General features: G+C 38.0%; 1 protein-coding gene across 2 annotated transcripts; it reads right to left on the bottom strand.

The window, feature by feature from the left end:
- Nucleotides 1-210: 210 nt before the first annotated feature.
- Nucleotides 211-5,388, bottom strand: LOC121967748 (programmed cell death protein 2-like). 2 transcript variants are annotated; one of them, XM_042518164.1, is made up of 8 exons: nucleotides 5,079-5,346; nucleotides 4,571-4,654; nucleotides 4,395-4,492; nucleotides 3,986-4,305; nucleotides 3,556-3,790; nucleotides 2,866-3,070; nucleotides 1,066-1,191; nucleotides 211-474 (listed from the first exon to the last, which is right to left on the bottom strand). In XM_042518164.1, the coding sequence occupies exons 1-7, from the start codon at nucleotides 5,169-5,171 to the stop codon at nucleotides 1,111-1,113; spliced, it is 1,116 nt and encodes a 371-aa protein (XP_042374098.1). In that variant the 5' UTR covers nucleotides 5,172-5,346; the 3' UTR covers nucleotides 211-474; nucleotides 1,066-1,110. The 2 variants fall into 2 exon arrangements, with proteins under 2 accessions (XP_042374098.1, XP_042374100.1); XM_042518166.1 differs by lacking the exon at nucleotides 211-474 and having other exon boundaries at nucleotides 797-1,191; nucleotides 5,079-5,203; nucleotides 5,284-5,388.
- Between the last annotated feature and the right edge of the window lie 9,355 nt (nucleotides 5,389-14,743).

Raw genomic sequence — 14,743 nt, 5'->3', positions numbered from 1 at the left:
GTGGTAGTTGGATTTTGTTATCCTAAAAACTAGTTGTAGCGTTTATTTCTCTTGATTCTAAGGGCATCTCCAAACGTTAGAACTCTAAATGAGTTTTTTTCAAAATCTCAATATGTCACATCAACAATATGAAAGCTTATTGAAATATCTTCAATGATTAAAACTTTAAATGAACTTTCTTATGATCCATGTCATAGCATGAGTTGCATTGCTTCATGCATATTGCATCAAATTTAACACAAAAGAGTAGGTTTGTGTTTTCACTACTGCTCTTAAACTTCAAACCTCAAACCTCACCTCTATAATGATTCTAAGACTTTTATTCAGCTTTTTGATTTTGCAAACCTCTCATAAACCTTGCGGAGATGCCCTTAGTACCACCATAAAGTGTTCAGTATTCCCAGCATCTGATTTCTTAAATCTTTTCGAGGGAGGAAATGGATGCACTTTTCCAAGAAACCTTTGACTTGGAAACTGGAGATGAAAGCATAAAAAAGACATAATCAACAGACTCACATCGCGTCGCTGGCAAACCACATGCCATTTACAGAATCAGATTCCTTGATGCCACTGTCTTCCACTAAGGGGGCAATGGTTGTGAAACGCAGCAGCAGGGAAAGCAAAAGCTTATGCTATGAATGAAACTTCTTTATGCCAGCTCAGACAAACTAAAGATGATTATAATCTTAAATGCTAATGTTCAATCCTTGAAATACTTACCATTCAGTGTGATAACTATGATTATATCAGCTCAAGGGAGAGAGTTAAGCCATGTAACCACTATGGATAGTGTTGATTAGAAGAAAAACGAAGAAATAAAAGATCACCAAGCATGTGTTCCCAGTACAAAGAACAAACATCAACAAATATATAGAAGGATGATGAAGCATTTGTTGACGATAAATCATCCTCATCGACATCTCATTGATACACAAGTTCTTGAACAGGGCAGGACAAGTCATGTTAGCTCCGACTATTTGGATCCAACTACATGAATCTTATCCTTCTTGCATTTGAATTCTATGTAAATTATATCACTAATAATATTCAGATGAAGTAAATTACCTTCTATTGATTTAACCAGAGAAAAGAAAGTCAAAATATACTCTGTTAATCTCCCTGAACGGTGATAAACTCCTCGGCAATTTCCCAAGAGGGGTTTAACAATTTCCCTTTAGATTTGAAGCAACTCTGTGGCAAAAGTTCACAAAATTTTCAAATTAAATTGAAATGGAAAAGCAGAGTAGAGTTTAAAAAAAATAAATAAATAAATAAAGATTAGTGTACAACAAGAAATCTGATGATCTCTATATAATGAAGTTCTTGACTCTTTAATCTTGCCTGCTTAAATCACTGAAATTAAACACACTTTCAAATAGATCCTCCCTATTAATTGCACAACATTAATCCAACAAAATGAAACGTATCAACATGCACTAGTAAGTAGTAGCTAAATTGAGTCCTCTAAGAGCTCTTGACAGTAAATCAAATCTCTCACATATCATACAAAACCTAGACGTTTTAATACCATCCAAGGAGAATAAATGATAGTTTGCTGCATTGCACTTCCACTGATATGTTATTTCATATTTTTAGTCAATATGCTTTATAGGTTACATAAAGGATCCAAAGGCCAACTATGTGTTTTCTACATAGAACAAAAAACTTATTAATCTATCAATGCCTGCATCCTTGCATTTAGCATATATAAGAAAATCTCACAATTTGAAGATATGTGTCTTTGATTGTTCTAAAGATAAAAAAGCCAAAGATCAGGGACTAGGTAAAGTGATATTCTTGTACATCAACCGGAGAACTTAATGCCATACAATGGAAATGAACTAAACTACATTCTACCTTTTTCTCTATTTTTGGGGGGCTGATGTATATCCACAAATGAGACAAATCTGGCCAATCCTTATGTTGCTCAAGCTCAACTGACAAATGATTATTGAATCTCTCTTCAGTTCTAACAAACAACAAATTCATGCTCTAGTTTAGCTTGTTTCTTTAGTGAACCAATCTTGACTTGTGCTTGGCTCATTACTGTAGCTGAATGAGTTTGTGTTCAAAAAATTAGCGCAAGCTCATAATTGATTCAAGTAGGAAACTGGCCAAAGCACAAGCTGGATCACAAAAGCTTGTCCAAGCTCAAACTTGATCAAAGTAGGAATTCAGTTTAGGCTCAAGCCTGAGATTTGATTTAAGTTTGAACTTGACTGAAGCTTATTTTCAACATCAAGATCAAACACAATGCTACATTCTATAAATCCAGCAATACAAAACACACAATTCCAAGATTTTTAACATAAAGAATAACCCCAAGCTTGAGTCTGCTTGCTTGTGACCTTGCATGTGAGAAAGCTCATGTGCTTATAAGCAAGATTATTCATGATCTCATAAATGAGCATGCTAGTTAGCTTGTAGCTCACAAGCTTGGTAAGAAATGTTTGTGATGTGTCCATAAAGGAACCGATAAAGAGTTTATTTGTGGGCATAAAAAAAAGATTATGGATAGTGTTATTCGGTAGTTGGCAATATATTATTGCTGTTAATTTTTAAATCAACTTGTCTCCTGCAGCAAACATGCAACTAGTGATTTCAATTATGAAGTTTCATAAATTCTCAGCTTCCTGCAAAGTCAATATATCACAATCAATTGAAACAGTGGTTTTGTATGAAAGCAGGACCATCAAATGTTTAGATTTTTGGTTAATGTTGGAGAGCATCTCAGAGAAAATAGTTAACAACAAACAGAAATGTAATATAACCAAGTACATAAAAAATTTATGGTAAAAGAGTTTCAGTTCAGCTGTTAAAACAGTTCATCCAAGAGCTTCAACTGTTCAAGTAAGAAGTGCATACCCTGGAGCAAGTATATACAATCAGAGTTATCCAACTCCAGCCATCTGCAGAACAAGCTACTGAAGCATTGGCAGCTTGCTGCAGAAAATAGAGTATGGGAGAAAACAACTGCAATTCATACACAAGTGGCGAACCACAATGTATGCACTTGTCAGGTTCCATTGAGTTAGAGGTTGCAAGAAGAGGAATACCTCCATAAGAGTATCTGCCAAAATAACCACGGAAAAAAAAAAGTAAATGGAAGAACAAAGGAAATAACAGAATTACTGCACAAATATTCAAAAGCATCGGTAGTACCACAGAAAATGATCCCTGAACTTCTTCAACTTATTAGGAAAAATGCTTATGCTTGACAAAAAATGATATAGAATCAAGTTATTAGTTCTTTAAATACAGTTAATCGTCTAATGCTTGATAGCAGTTAGCTACAATGGGTATATGGTATAGTCAAATGAAGAATTTAGGAAATACTTTTACTAGATATGGAAGAAGAAAAAATACTAGAATTCTCAGTTTGTGGGTGTCACTTTAATTGCATGCCACATGGGACCGTACAGTGTTTTCCATTTTTCACAATGAAAAAAATAAAAAAATCTCTGACTCAGAAATGTTGTAATTAATTTCCAGAAGTCTTGACAAATACATATAAAACAAGGTGCCTAATAACAATTAGAAGAAAAGCCTAGGTACCTTAGACATTGTTCTGGGTATGTATCCATCTGCTTCTTGAACTTTAAATAAGTTGTATCAGCACCTAGTGCTTTGTCATACTCATAGGTTTCGCCTACCCATTTTTCCTCCTCATCAGTATCTGTAGCAGCGTAAGCATCTTCTTTGAGAGTCAGTGAGGAATAAAAGGAACTAACAGCATCTATACTGCCATGGGCCTGGTTCGTCTGGAAATAGATATAGAAACAAGGTAGAACTGCACCAAAATGGGAAAAAGAAAACAAATCAGTGTAGTTGCTAATATTTCATGAAATGGTTCTCCTATAAGGGAGGGAAAGCACAAATGTGAAACAGACAACAGCCATTAATTTGATGTTGCATGTATACAAAGAAATCATTTGTTGAATCTCTTAGTTCAGTGTGACAAAAGGTAAACTAATCAGGAGCCTACCAGGCACAGGGGTTTCTTCAGCTGTTGTCCTTCCTACTCGAGCTCTAGTAGAAGAATTATTGCGTTTCTTACGATTTTGTTTTTTCGAGCAGGAAGATAGAGCAGAGGCTTCTGAGAAAGCCCGAGCTAAATCATCTAATTTCTTGTCGCCAACACTACCATCATTCAATTTGCCAGAATCATTCATCAACAAAGTGTCCTTTAACCAATTGCTAGCTCCATCCATAGGAAAGGACTCCTTTTCAGAAGGCAAAGTATTTGATAAAGCAAGGTTAGGTTCTGAGTCCTGATCACCCTTTTGAAGTCGAATAGCTCGCCAGCTGAAAACCAATCCAATAGCTTTGACTCTTTAAGTAACCACAATTAGTCAACAAAAAGAAAGAAAGAACAAACCATAAGAAAAACAGACCTATCAGGATTTTTGCCACAATCTTGATTTGGGCAACCAAAAATATAGATGGCACGCTCTTCTATATTTAGTTTAGTGGACAATATTGGAGCATATACCTGAAATTAAGAACGACCTAACCATTTTTATTTCAATAATAAATTTCTGTAATCTACTAGGAACATCAAAAATATTACCTGTGCGACAAGACAAAGCCTCCCATCGCATACACGACAATAAAGAAGCTCACGCTTAATATTGGGTTCTGGAATGGGCCAGTCCTATAGAAATAAGCTACCATTTTAACTTGAAATCACTATAAACGGTAAAGGAAAACAAATAAACCAAGAAAAGACAATAATCTAAAAGAGGAACATTGTTATGTTCCAGTGTGTATTGTTGGGTCCCTGGTTGCTCAGCAAGTAGGTCCAACAGGGGATGAGACTGGAGCGAGAGATTGTGATTTAAGGGGGCAGTAGTGGTGGTGACTATGCAATAGCATCTAGGAGTAGGTTGCGGCTTCCACTCCGAGAGACCGGATCTCTTCCACCGCTGAGGCCTAGCACTCCTCTCCGCCTTGATCGCTTAGAGATGAACTAAGTCCGTAATAGACACGAGCAAGGAAAAATTCGAAAAGGCACCCAAAATCCAATAGGTAAAAGCTTGAAAACTGAAAAACTTAATCGAATTCGGAAGCTTACGCACAGGCAATCCTCCGATCTTTGTCGTGTAGTGATCGGCCTTCTCGCGGCAGTTCTCCGCCCACGGCCCTGGCAAACCGATATGGACTTCTCCCATCCTTCTCTGCCGTTTTCGAGCCAAGGCGAAACCTTTCCTCGCGAAATCAAATATGCCAAGGTTCAATTTTGAGAAGACAAGCAACAAAAGAGCACTAAGTTTAGCGCAGAACTGCAGTCAGATTTGGAGAGAAGCAGAACGACGGAGACAAACGAGCGGGTAAAGAAGAGGTTCCAGAGCGCAGCAGTCCGAGTATATATTTTGCCCTAATTAGGACAGCCATATTTTTTATATAATATTTTATATAACTGAAAAGAAAATTGAAAGCTTAAAATTTTATATAATTGAATTTGATTTCAATAATTTTTATTTTTCATTTTCATTTAATGCTAATATTCAAAGTACTAAGAATGAGTTCCAATATTTGTTAAAAAGACAATTATTTTAATAAAAAAAATGGTTGAATTAATATATGAATTTATTAAAATAATTAATTTTGGTACCCAAAATAAGAAAAAAAATGTTATTATTAAAATAATAAAAATTAATTTTAATACCTTCGTAGTATCAATTCGGATAGGTCAAATTAGACCCGACTCTGGATGGGACAAATTAGACTCAAACCTAGGTTAGGTCTGGTCCGGACCCAACCCGGACCCGTAATCGAGTCAACCGGCTGGTTGCCAGTTGACCCGATTTGCCAGGCCGAACTGGAACCGGCCCTACAGGTTGTCGAGCTGGTTCTGGTTCTATAGGTCAAAAATTGGCGAACCACCGGTTAATCGCAGTTCAACCCGCTGATTCACCTTTTTTTTTTTATCTTTACCCCTTGGAATCGTCGATTCCTAGCCGTTGAGGGAAGGGTGAGATTTTTTCAATATTTTTTTCAACGGTTAAGATTATTTGATAGTTTTTTTGTTCAATGACAATGATTTAGTGTCTATTACTATCCAAACTCTATAAATAGAGAGTTCATTTCATCATTTTCACATACATCTTCTCTACTCTTAATCTCAATTTCGTATTCTCTATACGTCTTCGTCTTTATTTCTACACACTTTCATTTCTAATTTTCAATTACAATGGAAGAAGGTTGTGGAGGTGTATCATCTCGAGCTCGAAAAAGAAAGAAAATAGTGAATCCGCACGAGGACCCTAACATTCAATCTACCGATGATGAGATCGAGCACCTTCCGAATTCGACATCCAAAATATAAGGAAGTGCCGATACAATTACTTCTAAGGTTCGAGAAATTCCTTCTCTAAAGTCTTCTATTTTCAATAAACATTTTGAGGAAGTCACTCTTCCGTCAGAAGAATTGCGTGTAAAATATAAGCACTGCAATGCTCCTACAAATTCCAAGTTGGTGACAGCTATGGGTCGTTGGAACGACATGTAGAAATGAAGCACCCGACAGATATGGACTCGACCATTCTTAAACACAATTATTTAGATTTTCTTCAACTAGTGGTAGTACTAATTCCGATTTATTTTTATATTCGAATAATAAATTAATAGAATCATTAGCTAAATTTGTTTCGTATAACACCTTTCTTTTAGTTTTGGATCTAAATGCACATTTGAATATTTTTATAAAGAATCTCTTAATCCATGTGCTAAATGTGTTCCTAGGACTATACTTATTCGTACAATTAAAAAAATTAGTAAAACAAGAAAAAGAGAATTTAATAGATAATAAAATTTCTTTATGTTCGGATATTTGGAGTGATCATTGGCAAACACATCCGTATATGGGTGTGATTTGTCATTGGATCGATAGCTCTTGGAACCTGCAAAAAAAGATTGTTAGCTTATTGAGTTTTTGATAAATTACATAATGCTCATAACATCACACATTATTATGTTTAATTTTAGAAGAATATAGATTAACTTATAAAATATTTTTAATATTATTAGATAATGCTAGTTCGAATACCGTTTGTATAGGTAATCTAAAATTTATTTGTCAACCTATTATTGATAGTTTATTTTTTTTCATATTTGTTATGTATATCATATTTTAAATTTACGTGTTCAAGATAGATTAAAAATTTTAGAAAATTATATTAAACCAATTAGAATTGTAATTTCTTATTTATGGTCGCATCCATTTATAATGAAATAATGGGGTAGGTTTTGTAAAATTAATGGAATGAGATTTAAAAAAAGTCCACGTGATTACCAACACATTGAAATTCAACATATCAATTATTATAAGATTCATTTTAATATAAAAAATTATTATGTTAATTTTTTTTACAAAATACTAATACTAATATATATTTATTCCATAACAATGGGATATTTGTAGTAGTATTTGTGAAAATTTAAAAGTATTTAATGATGCAACCTAATAACTTTTCGGTATTTATTATCTCACTGCTTAATTAGTTTTATTTTTTTTAATATAGTATTAGTTTTAAATGAACATATTAATAATGAATGTTTATCTTCTTCCATATTACCTATGAAAATTAAATGAGATAAATATTTTTATTTTATTTTTAAAATATATTTAATTACATTTATTTAAATTAAAAGTTTTATAAGAAATGTTAACTTTATATTATGATGCTTTAATTCCAATTAAATATTCTTGTTCTTTAATATTATATATAATATTAGAATTTATTTATATGATATTTATAATCAATATTATACAAAATATGGAATACAAACTAATATTTATAAAATACAATAAACTACTAATAGTAATTTAAAACTTACAAAAGCACAACTTTTATTAAAAGAATAAGTGAAACGTCCACGAGGATCCTCAAGTCACGCATAAGAACTTGAGAATTATTTTACGACTTCTTTGATTTTAATGAACACATATATAAAAAATTTTGATATCTTAAAGTCGTGGTCACAGAAGATTTAAAGTTTTCCCGTCATCTCCGTGATCACCAAAGAAATTTTAGCTTGTCTAGTGTTAACTGCTGCTATAGAGCAGACGTTCAGTGTCGACAGCAACATATTAGATGAATGACGACCAACTTTATCTCCCGACTCATTGGAAGGCCAAACATTACTCGACGATTGGACCACAGTTGAGAAAAGAATCCAAGGAATGCAACTTTCATATAACGAAGTTAAAGATTTTAATACCGAAGGAATGAATATAACATGAATGGGAAATGGAAGTGAGTGGCAACACCACATTCAAATATAAAAGGGTAAAAATGTAAAAAAACTACGCGGACTTTGATTCTCCTATACCCTAAGGGAATACATAGGCAATTTAAATGAGTGCAAGCTCTTTTTTCAAAATAAATTTTAGATTTTTTTTTTTTTAATATAATAATTGTTGGCGAGAGAAGCACCAGACGATCGAACCTATGTTTTGATAATGATAAAGAGTTTAAAGTTAAGTTGTCTTGTTATCTAACAAGTGTTATTGAACTTGCAGGAAAGTCCTAAGTGTTATTAGGCAAAAGTCCTAGTGGATACTAGGCAGGTGGAAAACCCTAGGGGAAGATAACCCTAGGTCTTAGGAGATGATAACCCTAGGTTATGGAAAATCCTAAGGGGTGCTAACCCTAGGTTATGGAAAACCCTAGAGGGAGGTAACCCTAGGTCTTAGGGGGTGGTAACCCTAGGTAGAAAGTCTTGGCGGGTTGTGAACTTTGGGTGAAATCCTAGAATTGGGGACTCTAGGTGAAAATCTTGGTGATCGCGAACCAGGTGAAAGTCTGGACGGGTCGTGGAGCGGACTGTTAGGATCGTTCGTACTCGGCTAGAGAGGGGGGTGTGAATAGCCGACCCCAAATCGTTGTTTCTTTCTACAAAACGTGTTAGCGCAGCGGAAAATACAAAGAAACGAAAGAGAAGATGACCAAACCTTAACACAAGGATGTAACGAGGTTCGGAGATTAGGGCTCCTACTCCTCGGCGTGTCCGTAAGGTGGACGAGTCCAGTCAATCCGTCGGTGGATGAGTCCCCGGAGAACCGGCTAATACAATATACTCCTTCTGGGTGGAGAAACCTCGCCACAAAAACTTGCAACAACAAGAAGGAGTACAAGAAATACAAGTAGAAAGACAAGAACAATGTACAAACACTAACTCGCCTTCTCGTCGACTGCCTGTGAAGCAACAACTTCTAGGACAACAGCAGCAGCTGACCGTCGACTGGAAGCTCACACGAAGCTTACTGGGGAGAGCTCAACAAAGCTCAGATCGCAGCCCACAAATCTTCAGCAGAAGAGTAGAAAGAAGAAAGAAGAAGTTGCACCAAAGCCTTGATCTCCTTTTATAACCTGCGAACCTGCACAGCGAAGATAGAAGCCAGCGGAGAAGACGGAGCGACCCGTTGTGACTCAACGGTCGAATCGTGGACCGATCAGGCTCCACCCTGATCGGTCCAGAACCCTTCTGATCGGTCTGGGGACCGATCAGGCCCTGGGCTGATCGATCCCTCCTGATCGGTCTGTGGACCGATCAGGCCACAGCTGGATCGGTCCACAGACCGATCCCACCTCTCTCGGCTGCGTCTCTGATCGGTCGTGGAGACCGATCAGGCTTCATGCTGATCGGTCCCCAGACCGATCAGTAAGCTCACAGAACTGCGCTTTGCATTCTGTTTGTTATCTGATCGGTCACCAAATCGATCAGATACACAAACGTATCGCTGGATCGGTCTGCAGACCGATCCAGAGCTTGGTTTTTGCCCAAACCAAGTCCCAAACCTTCAAACCAATATCCGGTCAACCTTGACCTATTGGTACATCATGCTTAGCATCCGGTCACTCCCTTGACCTGCTAAGACTCCCTACCAAGTGTCCGGTCAATCCCTTTGACCCACTTGGACTTTTCTCTTCGTGCCAAGTATCCGGTCACTCCTATGACCTACTTGGATTTCCCATCACCAGATGTCCGATCACCCTTGATCCATCTGGATTTTCCCTTGCCCGACTTCACTCACCAGGACTTTCACCTAGCTTCACTCACTAGGGTTTTCACACTGCCTAACATCCCAGTTAGGACTTTCTCACTGCCTGGCTTCACTCACCAGGACTTTCCACACTGCCTAACATCCCAGTTAGGACTTTTCCGTGCCAAGTCTCCATACTTGGACTTTTCCAGTGCCAAGTCTCCATACTTGGACTTTTCCCGTGCCAAGTCTCCATACTTGGACTTTTCGCGTGCCAAGCTCCCTGCTTGGACTTTTCCAGTGCCAAGTCTCCATACTTGGACTTTTCTAGTGCCAAGCTCCCTGCTTGGACTTCTCCGTTGCCAAGTCTCCATACTTGGACTTTTTCCCGAATCAAGTCAACCAGGTCAACCTTGACCTACGGTTGCCCCAATAATCTCCCAAACATCTATTCTTGTCCCATATCAAGAATACAACTCTTCCACGAGTGTCAAACATCAACATGCAACTCAACTAGGTCAACCTTGACCTAAGGTTGCACCGACAATCTTCCTAAGTCAAACATCAAAATACAACTCGAGTCAGGTCAACTCGAGTCAGGTCAACCAGGTCAACCTTGACCTAAGGTTGCACCAACAATCTCCCCCTTTTTGATGTTTGACAAAACCCATAATCAAGTTAGGTTAACCCGATAACCTAACTTAGGTTTTCCAACCATCTTCTAATGTCCAATGTTCCAATGTTCTTTCTTTGAACATTCTCTGAACATTCCCCCCTTAGGTTAACCCGATAACCTAACTTGGGTTCTCCAATAATTCTCCCCCTTTTTGACACACATCAAAAAGAATGCCAATGTTCTTCCTCGAACATTCCTTGACATTCTTCCCCTAGCTTAGGTTAACCCGATAACCTAACTTGGGTTCTCCAATAATTCTCCAATGGACACTCTCCCCTTTTTGACACACATCAAAAAGGAAAAAAAAGGGTATCAAGGTCAAAAGTTTCTTCCTAATGAAAGTCCCATACCTTTCATTGAAACTCTTAATTTCCCCCTTGACACTAGAGTTAATAATTAACTTAGTGATAATCCCATATCACTCAAGTCTTTTAGGAGTAAAAACTCCCCCTAAAAGTCAACTCCCCCTCGACTAATAGGTAAAACTCCCCCTAAAGGTTAACTCCCCCTTGACCATTGCACCAACAATGTCTTGGTGAGTTTCAAACCTTTAGAAATCCAAAACACCAACTCCCAGCTGAAATTTCAGACCAAACAGTCGAAAAATCAGCATTTGGCACGCCCTGATCGGTCACCAGACCGATCAGGGATTCCCTGGATCGGTCACAGTGACCGATCCAGCACCCCCTGGACCGATCAGACTACCTCCTGATCGGTCCACAAATCTGATATCAGATTTCTGATTTCTTCTCCTGAAATTCAGAAACCTCTAGAAAATCACAGAAAATTTCAAAAATTATAAAATTTTGAGGATACATTCCTCATAACATACACTATCAAGGAAAAATAGTTTTCTATGAAAATAACTTCCATTTTTCAATCTTGATACAAAGTTCAAAAACTTTGAAATAGTTCAAGTTTAACTCAACTTTGTATCACAATGTTCAATGATGAATGCTATCACTAGGAAAGCTTCATCAAGGTTTTTCAAATCAATTTTAAAATGCTTTTAAAACCATTTGAATTTAGGATCATAATCTTAGGGCTAGATGTACATGACTTGTACACAAGCTTTCCCTACGATCCTTAGTTTCTTGAATTAGGGTCATCTAGGTACAAGGACAATGCACCTTGATCCTAACTCATGATCCTAATATCTCACACACATCTAAGGTGTATCAAACCACATTCAAGTCAATTCGATGTGAGATATGGGTTAAGGTCAACTTAGGCTAAGTTCTCATGCATTTTCTAAACACCAATTTGATCTCAATATCAAATTATATGTTTGTCCTTAAATCAATTTCATTGATTATAATGCAAGAGATGATGACATGGCATATAATGATATCATAAGTAAAAATATGTGCCAATGTCATGATGTCATGGCATAAAGTTTGAAAACTTAAATAAAGCATGACATATAAACTAGCCTAAGCATTATCATGACATTTCAAATGATAATAAACTAAATATGATGTCATGGCATGGCATATGGCAACCAATCATGGCAAGTTAGCACAAATAAAATACCTAAATTCCTTATCTAAGTATCCTTAGCCTTAGCTAACTTAAAATCTAACCCTACATTGCCCATATATCCCTAAGAGAAAACCAAAATCCCAATTATGGTATTTCTCTAGGTTTTCTTGAATTGTGCCAAATAAGATTAAAATCGATATTTTTCAAATATGGCACAATTTACTCTTCAAGGAGTAAATAATAATTCTTTTTTATTTTCAAAGGTTATCAAAACCTTGAAAATGCTCCTTGAGTGTCAATTTCCTCAAAGTTGGGTTAACTACCCTTCTAATTGGAGTTGACACTCTCTAACCCATCTATGGGATAGAGAAGATGCTCCTAGGAACCCAATACCTATTAGAGCTCATTGGGTTCACTAAATATTCACTAGGGATGACTTCCCTAGCAACCCTCCTAATGACCCTCTTAGGCTTTGAAGCCTTGGTCATTTGGGACTCATCAAGATCAACTCTAGGGGTGACTCCCCTTGTGACCTTGGTGGTGGTCTTCTTAGCCCTAGGTTTTGTTCCATAATCGAATGGAACACTATGATAAGTGGGCTTGACCACTTGGGACTTAGGTTTGTGACCCAAACCTTTCTTGTCCTTGGACTTGGGTTTTTGACTCTTAAACCCTAGAGATGACTTCTCCATGTTTTTAAGAGTCTTTTCTAAATTATCAAGTCTTGACCTCAAGACTTGATTTTCCCTCTCTAATACCTCAAGTGTTAATTTGTCATTTTCTCTTGAGATATTCCTAGGCATGTGTCTAGTCTTCTTGGGATTTCTACCTAGGTTTTCCTTAACTTTAGAAGCGTTAATCCTAGGGTTGGTATTTCTAGAATTATCCTTATCTAGACTCACATGTTTAGCTCCTAAGCACATGTATTGATTCCTAAGGTTATCATGCTTGTTATTATCGACAAGTGCAATAAAATTCCTAGCATGCATTTTATTAGAATTGCAAAAATGAACCTTAGAGGTTACCTTAGGGTTTGCCTTAGCTCCCCCTATCGATGTGCCCGGTCTCTTGCCCTTGTGAGGTTGTCTCCCCCTCGGACAATGGCTCCTATAGTGTCCCCTTTGCTTGCATTGGAAACACACGATGTGCTCCTTGCCCTTGCGTTTCGGGACTCCGGCTTCCTTGACCTTTGGCGCCGGTGGAGTCTTTCTTACCCTCTTTGGACATTTACTCTTGTAATGTCCATACTCCCTACACTCAAAGCACATTATGTGTAATTTATTTGAGATTGAAATGCTTGAGTTACCTAGGGTTGAGGTGGGATGTATGCTTTCTTCTTCATCCCTTCCGGAGATAGAAGCTTCTTCCTCTTGCTCCATTCTTGAAGAAGAACTCTCCTCCTCTTCTTCCTTAGATGTTGAGTAGCCCTCAACTTCTAATTCCTCTTCTCCATGATGTGAGCTACTTGGCTCACTTGACTCCTCTTCATGGCTTGAAGTGGAGTTCCCCTCATGGAACTTAGCCAAGTTGTTCCACAACTCCTTGGCATTGTTGTATCCATCTATCCTACACAATATATCGTTAGGTAATGAGAATTCAAATATTTTCATTACCTCGTCGTTGATTGTGGATTGGTGGATTTGCTCCTTCGTCCACTTCTTCTTCTCAAGAGGTTTTCCTTCTTTATCCATCGGAAGAGTGAAACCTAATTGTACACAAGTCCAATTTTCAATGTTAGTCATAAGGAAATACTTCATCCTTACCTTCCAATACGCGAAGTCGTCGCGATCGTAGAAGGGTGGAATGGTGATGTCTTCTCCGAGTTGATCCATCTCTAGCCCGTGCTCCCCCGGGTGTTGATCCGTCGAAGAGCGGCCTCGCTCTGATACCACTTGTTAGGATCGTTCGTACTCGGCTAGAGAGGGGGGTGTGAATAGCCGACCCCAAATCGTCGTTTCTTTCTACAAAACGTGTTAACGCAGCGGAAAATACAAAGAAACGAAAGAGAAGATGACCAAACCTTAACACAAGGATGTAACGAGGTTCGGAGATTAGGGCTCCTACTCCTCGGCGTGTCCGTAAGGTGGACGAGTCCAGTCAATCCGTCGGTGGATGAGTCCCCGGAGAACCGGCTAATACAATATACTCCTTCTGGGTGGAGAAACCTCGCCACAAAAACTTGCAACAACAAGGAGTACAAGAAATACAAGTAGAAAGACAAGAACAATGTACAAACACTAACTCGCCTTCTCGTCGACTGCCTGTGAAGCAACAACTTCTAGGACAACAGCAGCAGCTGACCGTCGACTGGAAGCTCACACGAAGCTTACTGGGGAGAGCTCAACAAAGCTCAGATCGCAGCCCACAAATCTTCAGCAGAAGAGTAGAAAGAAGAAAGAAGAAGTTGCACCAAAGCCTTGATCTCCTTTTATAACCTGCGAACCTGCACAGCGAAGATAGAAGCCAGCGGAGAAGACGGAGCGACCCGTTGTGACTCAACGGTCGAATCGTGGACCGATCAGGCTCCACCCTGATCGGTCCAGAACCCTTCTGATCGGTCTGGGGACCGATCAGCCCAGGGCCTGATCGGTCCCTAG

Source organism: Zingiber officinale, chromosome 3B (genome assembly GCF_018446385.1).
Source record: "Zingiber officinale cultivar Zhangliang chromosome 3B, Zo_v1.1, whole genome shotgun sequence".
Lineage (NCBI taxonomy): Eukaryota > Viridiplantae > Streptophyta > Magnoliopsida > Zingiberales > Zingiberaceae > Zingiber > Zingiber officinale.
Note: the sequence above shows the minus strand (reverse complement) of the source record. Positions and strands in the feature narration are given on the sequence as shown.